The sequence below is a fragment of the Bactrocera oleae genome, chromosome 3 (genome assembly GCF_042242935.1).
Source record: "Bactrocera oleae isolate idBacOlea1 chromosome 3, idBacOlea1, whole genome shotgun sequence".
Taxonomy (NCBI): Eukaryota; Metazoa; Arthropoda; class Insecta; order Diptera; family Tephritidae; genus Bactrocera; species Bactrocera oleae.
Genome location: NC_091537.1, coordinates 31,278,719 through 31,287,734, shown reverse-complemented (window position 1 = coordinate 31,287,734; position 9,016 = coordinate 31,278,719). Strand labels below are relative to the sequence as shown.

The 9,016-nt window shown below is 37.1% G+C and overlaps 1 protein-coding gene across 1 annotated transcript in view; it reads right to left on the bottom strand.

Moving 5' to 3' along the window:
- Positions 1 to 1,772: 1,772 nt before the first annotated feature.
- Positions 1,773 to 9,016, bottom strand: part of Lip1 (Lipase 1) — an 88,229-nt gene continuing 80,985 nt past the window's right edge. Inside the window, exon 7 of the mRNA XM_070106355.1 lies at positions 1,773 to 1,908. Coding sequence (XP_069962456.1) covers positions 1,905 to 1,908 — 4 coding nt within the window. The 3' untranslated portion in view covers positions 1,773 to 1,904. The remainder of the gene's footprint in view (positions 1,909 to 9,016) is intronic.

Below are 9,016 nucleotides of genomic sequence, written 5' to 3'. Positions count from 1 at the left end.
ACCGCCACTAATTTGGCTCCGGGGTAGACCTCTCCCACCTTAGCTATTGCTGCTTTATATAGCTGGACCGATCTCTCGTCGTCACACGCTATCATGTTTATCTGCCCTTGATACCATCCGGCATCCGCACATGAGGGGGGTGTACCTGGATTGCTTAGTAGCACCTCCAAAGCCACATTCGTCAGTGCGGCTTGCACCCATTTCCATTGGGCTCTGGGGATTTTTCCTTCGGGGTCACCCTCATCCAGTACACCAATGACAATGCGGTTTCGGGCCACATCAGCAAAAGATCTTACGGGAGTCACGCCCTTAGTTTTCGGTCTCTTAGCTAACGGCTTAGCCTCTTCAGCGGACCTCTGTCTTTTTGTTGCCACTACCGGCGCTTCCAGCTTGAAGTACGGTAGGACAGCTCTCACGCAATCAATGGATTCTCGGAGCTCCTTTGTGAGCTCCTCATTGGTTGGCGGTTGCAGCTCCACCTTCTTCAACAGGTATGCAGCGCGTCGCCTCTCTGCATACTTTGCCTTTGCCGGGTCATCAATCCTGAAGGAACGCCACTTGTTGTGTAAGAACCTCGACTTTTTCTTTCAGCTGGCGACCCCTCGAGTAAGGCTTTGCGACCCCTTAGGGGTCGCGACCCACAGCTCGAAAAACACTGATCTAGAGGGTAGAGTAAGCAGATCAGCTTTATATGTAGGATTTCAGAGCCAAAAGTGCCAATGGATTAAATATAATCGAGACATTTTCTCCTCCGAACCCATTTGGATAGCAGGATCCTATTAAAACTCAGCTTAATATATTCAAGACAGAAGGAGCTTTGACGACATGCTACAGATTTTTGGCTGAAAAATCGCAACAAAATGTAAAGAGCCTAAACAAGCATTTTGAAGATATCAGATCAGACAAGCTGATTTGTTCTGCTGATATACTGCGCATTTCCGAGGCCTGGGCCTTACCTCAAGAAGAATTCCCAATAGAAGGCTATAATGTTATTTCACACTTTGATGGAGAAACAAGGTCATCCCGACGACGCCCTACCAACGGCCTTATAATATACTACAAGATAGGTGCCCAGGTGTATCAGAGGATCATTGTAAAGGAACGCTCCGTTTCAGCAAACGTTTATCAACTGTTAAGCGTAAACGATTCAACAGTTTCCATATCATATCTTGTGTACGGGAACCCCCGCTATAGACTTACGGAATTTAGAAACCAAGTGGAAAATAAGATCCGTCAGATAACTGAACAGTTTAATGGACCGTCAGTAGTCCTGGGTGACTTTAACATATGTCGCCTAACAACAACTGACGTTTTGGAGGCTCGATTACAACAATTGGGATTTCAATCATTGGCCAAGGTCGCCACCACAAAGTAGGAAACAGCAATATATTGGGTATGAACAAACCTGGATCCTGCAATGACCTCATGTATTACATATGAAACACCATATAGTGACCACGACGGAATATTTTTAAGATTTAGAAAATAGATATATTATATACATAGATATATGTATGTTAGATTCAATATTATTAAATATAATTTGGTATTATAATATAAAGTGTAAGTCATAGATGTAATAATTTAATTTTCATCTAAAAAAGTATTATTTAATAATAAATATTGATATATTTTATATATTTTCTAATTTATATAAATATTATAATTTGTTTGGTATTCCATTAATTTAATGTGAACAATCGATCAGCTTAAAAAATTAAATTTTATGTAAATGCCTGAAAGCTCTATTTACCTTAATAACTAATCTTAAAGACTAGAAGATTGTTTGCAGGAACTGTTGCCGCTGTGGTGCGTGGTGCTGGAGTTGCGCGGGCGGGCGAGAGGCGCGGCACGTTGATGGCGGACCTCACAGCTGGCGTTGGCTGCCATATCCACATCCATATTTATCTGGATAAAGAAGTTAGAATGGTTACATACTTATGGTGAGAAAATTTTAATTCCTTTTGACATTTATTTAAACATATACCTTCACCTGGAGCTACACGCTCAAAACAGGTTGCTATTTTGTTTCAGAGAGTGACAGGTTAATAAGACACTGCACTAGGTTTTTATCTTCACCGATTCAAGACTACTCTGTATCGTTATTAGAAATAAAAAAGCACATTCTTAACAATTATTGGACTCGTCTTCAAGCGGCTCATGACGCCATAGTAGAATCAGATCTAGCACAAAATTTTAAAACCTCGGCTTTCGCCAAGTACTTGTTTGAAAACTGCATTCACCAGTACGAAGCTACAAAAGCTATGATCTCCGATCAGTTAAAGCTAATAAGAGCTATTGTACCTACTTCACATCACACAGTTCGCACTTAATGACGACAATTTCAATTTGGCTTGGGAAGCTCTAAAATCTAGATATGAAAACGAAAGAATATTGGTCGATAAACAAGTAACGACACTAATAAAATTGTCTAAAATTCAAAAAGAAGCATGTGAAGAGTTTATCAAACTTAAATCCACTGTTTCAAATTGTTTGTCGGTTCTATCGACACAAAATATTCCCACAGACAGCTGGAATACTGGCAAACGTATACACTGCCGCATTACCAGAAAAATCGTTAGTTTTATGGTAGCAATCGCTCTCATCATGAAAGAAATGCCCCACGGGGCAACAAATGAAAGACTTTCTAATAACCCAGTACAAAATCGCTAAAAGGGTAAATAAAAAACTAATTAAAACAAAAATTGTTCAACACGACCTAAAAAGAACCTTCAATAAACCCCAAGCTAGTAGCAAAAATTATATAAACAGAAGCTTTTACAAAACGCAATCGTTCACATCCGAACGGAATAAACATACGTCATACGTACTTTAAAAAAGAAACTATTTCTTGAGATCAAAAAATTATGTACAAATTGCTTGTCTGGGATAAACAAATTGTAGCAGAAGCTATAGTGCTACTGCAAATTACTAACCTGCTTCTAAGCTATCACATAAATAGCAAGCATTGACAAAAGATTTCACACCTAAAGCTAGCAGACCCCAACTGCAATACCCTTACTCAAATAGATATAATAGTAGGCCGCGACCTTATACCGCAAATAATACTTTAAGGTGTTGAAAAAATTTCAACCACCCTTCTAGCTCAAAACACTTTATTTGGATGGATTCTACGTGGCCTAGCTACAGACCCAGTTTCCACATCAACAACTCAAGTTGACGATAATTCAAAAGAATACCTTAATTCACAATTAAAGAAATGTCGGGAGTTAGGAAACGCCCCTCATATTAATTACAACCACAGAAGATCAGTATTTTGAAAACTTCTACAAAGTCCCAACTACTCGATAAAATAATGGCCGGTACGTCGTACGACAACCAATAAAGCCGCAATTCTCCAACACTCCACAAATTGGCAGAAAAAATAAAATCACAGTCCCTTCAGACAATATCAGTTTTTAAAACACAAATATGTAAATTTTCGACCCCGCAGGATGGCTCTTGCCAATAAAGATACAAAAATCCTGTCTTAAAAAATCTTGAGCTATGTGGCGCGCTACTACTTGCCAAATTAGTGCATACGCACTTAACATAACATACATATAACAAAATTGTCCAATGAAAGTCGAAAAATCGACACCTCTCTTTTGACAATTATGTATATAACAATTCAAAAATAAAGTTAAAGGATCACCATACTCTCAATGTGATATAGTGACGCACCTAGACTTACAAAAAGCAAAGGTGGCACTTATCGCATTTATCTAAGCGCTCTTCACATGAGTGGTTTATGCTATAAAAATCTTCAAATCCCACTTCCAAAAAGTGAGCGAAAATCACAAATCTTACAATCGCAAGATCCCTCTTGAGAGGTTTTAAAGGAGCACCCATTCTAGCCATATCTGAGACTGGCTTGGCGAGGCTTAAACTTAATAAGCCGATGGTAAAGAAATTTTAAACAAACAATACAAATAATAAACTTACAAAAGAAACAACCGCAAATTAAATAAGTAAGAAAAGCAATTACAACCTCAGAACTTTACCTCGTTAACTTTTAAGTTTTTAAACTTCTCGCAAGATTGTAGTTTATGACCTGTTGTACATACAAGTAGTTCGCATGACGTATGTTTATTCTGTTCGGATGTGAACGATTGCGTTTTGTAAAAGATTTTTTTAAAATTTGTTTCTGCTACTAGCTTGGGGTCTATTGAAGCTTACTTTTGGGCATATCTCCTAAACCGCTAAAGCTATAACAATATTCACTGAGAACAAATGTTTTTAGCACCTTTATCGACAGTGTGAAAATGGGTGTGGCTAAATGAACTATAAGCCTTCCCACCGAACATCCCTGTACAAGCGCCACAAACCATTTCACAAGCAACACTGATACATTCTAACACACCACAACAATACCATTCACACCCGAAAACACCACACCAATGCATACAACTTCACACAACTCAGCGAGGGATACCAACACACACCACACTCACGATCTCACCACTCTATCCAGCCAACAAAAGGGATCGACGACTGGATACGGTCCCTTCTTTTCGATCGATCGCCGTCGCATGTGGATCAGCCAAGTCCTCTTCTGCGCCACCCCGGAACTCTACATCGTTTTTCAAAAAATTTTCTAATTTCAAAGACTTTATATAAAAATTGCGGATTTGAAAATCCTTTATATACATTTTTCATATAAAATTTATTCTTTTTATTCGGGAGCAAGTGAAAGTGGTGTGTGTTTTTTGTGCAACTTAGCAACAAGCTAAATATGGTCCTTCGAGCCCTAGTGAACGGAACTATGGGTGTTCAACAAAAAAACACAAAAAACTTAAAGTGAAAGGCTGTGAAATTGCCAAAAATCTGTGAAAAACAAAAAAAAATTGAATAAATACAGTGCAGGTACCCAAAAAAAAAAAACACGCTTTAAGTTATCTAAATGCAAATAATACAAATACCAATAAAACAAAGTGCTGTTACAAAATAAAAGTACATATGTAAATATGTAAGTGCAAAATAAGTGCAGTGCATATACACATATCATATAAGTGTAAGTGTTCAGTAAAACAAAACCAAAAAAGTGCTGTTGCAAAGTAAAATTTCTACATATGTACATATATATGTGCAAAATAAGTGCAGTGCAGTGCATATACACACATAACTAAAAGGAATGATGCTAAGCAATATAAAAAGTACAATAAGTATAAAAAACACATCAAACAATAAAAATAACAAAACGGGCGCGAATCTTAATACAAAACATAAATCAAACAAGAAAAAACGTTAACTTCGGTTGCGCCGAAGCTATAATACCCTTTACAAATGCAAAGGCCCCTTACAAGAACTTGATTCCGAACGTTCAATTTGTATGGCAGCTATATGATATAGTGATCTGATCTGACCAATTTCTGTGGAGAATAATTTGTTGCCTTAAGCAATAACTCGTGCCTAATTTCGTGAAGATACCTCGTCAAATAAAAAAATTTTCCATGCAAGCACTTTACTCCGATCGTTCAGTTAATATGGCAGCTATATGCTATAGTCATCCGATCTATACAATTTCTTCGGAGATAATATTAATGATTTAAATAATATTACATGCCAAATTTCGTGAAGATACCTGTAGATACGTGTAGAAGATTATAAATTGATATATAGTTGTCAAATATCTCCCTTCCGCTTTTTTGTCTTTTGAATTTCGCGGCTATGTACAAAGCGCTACAGAGCTCGTATCTGGCAACACTATACATAATTTGAAAGGTCTTGACATAACCTACAAAACACCGCTATGCATGATTAGTTTGGATATTGCGTTCAACAGTTATAGACGTGTAAACATGGAGTTCACTAACGCCGAAATTCGCGCTATTTTAAAGTTTTCCTTCGTTAAAGGCAAATCCGCTAGAGAAACGTTCCGTGAGATTAATGGTGTTTTGGGGGATGGTACTCTATCACTTCGAACCGCGGAGGAATGGTTTCGACGATTCAGAGCCGGTGAAAACGACACCATGGATAAGCCAGCCGGCGGAAGACCTGTGACGACAAATACCGATCAAATCATGGAATACATCGAGTTAGACCGGCATATGGCATCTCGTGACATCGCCCAGGAGATGGGAGTTAGTCACCAAACCATTTTGAACCATCTGCAGAAGGCTGGATACAAAAAAAAGTTTGAGTTGAGAAAGTTTTTTCACCGAAGGCCGGTGACCCAAACAGTGGCCAAGCCGGGATTGACGGCCAGGAAGGTTTTGCTGTGTGTTTGGTGGGATTGGAAGGGAATCATCCACTATGAGCTGCTCCCATATGGCCAGACGCTTAATTCTACCATCTACTGCGAACAACTGGACCGCTTGAAGCAGGCGATCGACCAGAAGCGTCCAGAATTTGCCAACAGGAAGGGTGTAGTGTTCCACCAGGACAACGCCAGACCACACACTTCGTTAATGACTCGTCAGAAGCTACGGGAGCTCGGATGGGAGGTTTTATCGCATCCACCATATAGCCCGGACGTAGCGCCAAGTGACTACCACCTGTTCCTGTCCATGGCGAATGCCCTTGGTGGTGTGAAGTTGAACTCAAAAGAGGCTTGTGAAAAGTGGCTGTCCGAATTCTTCTCAAATAAGGAGGGGGGCTTCTACGAGGAAGGTATTATGAAGTTGCCGTCTAGATGGAAACAGATCATCGAACAAAACGGCGCATATTTTAACTAAATCCGATCACTGTAACATTTTTTATAAAACATTGAATGAAGAGCAAAAAAGCGGAAGCGAGATATTTGACAACCTTATATATATATATACTTGTACATAAGTGCAAGTTAACGGCAGCCTCCACACAGTAGCTTTACGCTCATTATAAACAAAACTATTCCTTTGCACTCAGCAATAATACAACGTCTTTATAAGCATCTTTGCTTATTTAAGTAATCAATACTCTTTTCAATAAAGCTAAGACCACAGCTTCTTAAATAAGCATCTTTGCTTATTTAAGCAACCAATATTCTTTTTATTAAGCTAAGACCATACAATGTAAACAATAAAACTAATTGCTGAATAAGCGAATATTGTAAATTGACACTTATTGTAAGACTTAAGCATATAAGAAAAATATATAAATAAGAGCAAATTGAAATAAAGAGATTCAGTTATCCATCAGGACCACTCAACATAATCGTTTGATTTCTTCCGCGCGTTCGCGCTGAAAACTTACATATATTTTTTAATACTTCCATAAAGAAGGAAGTTAATTGACGCCCAACGCGTGGGGCATGTGTTCGTGATATATTCGGTAAGAAAAGGGAGAAAAAAACAAGTATCCCTAGCCGAAAGGATAATCATAGTGACGAAACCACAAAAAATAGCAATCAAGTATCCTCTCGGGAGGAGAAAAGAAAAAAAAACAAAAAAAGTACGGCTACGCAAGTGAGACGCGAATAAAAGGCCCGAAAATCAAAAGTAGGGCTACGCGAGTGCACAAATAAAATTAAAAAAAAAAACACAAAAACCGATTCAAATACCATAAAATGCAAAAAGTTCTAATACTAAATATTTTTATAGTTTGAAGAGTGAGAATTGTGGAAAATATGTTCGCGTGAAGTAAGAAATCAATTTATTCTTACTAATATAGTATTGTTTTATGGGTAGAGCGATTGCAAGCAAACAAGTGTAAACGCTGTGAACAAACGAATCTGCAAAACATGCAACAAGCGTGTATGTAGTGAAATAACTACAACAGCCAGCGAACTATAACAAAATTGATGCTCTATAACTACGCCAATTTCGAAGCAATTCAAATTGAATAAAATGTGTAAAAAATATAAAACATAACATCAAATATTAGCAATCGAAGAGTCAGAACAAAAGAATAGTGCAAAAAAACTTCAGCGGCTAAAGGCACACAAACCCCGTGCGAGCAATCAACAGTAGTGAAGCAATTAAACAACAATCAACACTAGCGAAGCAATTAAACAGGAATTAACAGAAGCAAAGGAATTATAACACCAAGCAACAAACCCCTTTAGAGAAGGACGAAAAACTAGTAAGTTAATATTTTAATACATATTAAATTTATAACAATAAAATTGTATTATTGTAATAATCCTAGTAATATAAAATATTTTCAGTATAAGACCTCAAATTTATAAAAAAACCATGTTATAAATCATGGCTCGACCAGCCATATAACAAAATATTAAAAAACCGCGATTCACCACCGCAAGGGGGACCCTCCGGTTTATAACATAAACTCATTTCTGCGATTCTGAACTCCAGACCCTCCAGAATAAAAGAGTTTCCTTTCCTAGAAAGGATCAAAAAAATTTATTCTTAAAAAGAGGAACAGGAAGTTTCCACAAAATCAAGCCGAAGGTAATAACGGCAAAAAAAAGAAATATGTATATGTGAAAATAAAATAAAAAATGTATTTCCAAAACTATGACAAAAGTGACAGACGCTTTACCAAATGACTCAGACAAATGTAGGTCAGATAAATCTTATTAAAATTTTAAAAGGTTGTAGTAGAAACAAAACAAGATAAGGATCATATAGGGAAAAGTAAAAAGCCACAATTGGAGATTATCAAAAAAGAAATAAAATTAAAAAGAAAAATCTTAAATGGTTATAGTAGAAAAACAAAACGAGATAAGGATCATATATGAAAAAATAAAAAGCATTCTTTCCTAGAAGAAAATATTTTTTGTATTGGGAAATAATTCAAGTACACTAAAATACGAAAGGCTGTACTATTGTAATCATTGCAAGGGCAACCATAGAACTGAAACTTGCCCATATTTAAAACATACAAAAACTAAAATAATAAAAAATGGCTCTAAATAGTGAGAACGAGAATCTTGTTGCTAGACTAATAACTGCAACAAATGCTTCTCTTAGATTAGAGGTAGAGGAGTTGCGAAGGCAACTGCAGGACTTAACACAGTCAACTACAGTAGTTGATTATAAAATAGAAGTGATCGATCCACATATCAATTGTGATGAGTCACTTGAGATGGTCAAGTCACTACCAGAATTTAATGGAAAACAAACTAAATACG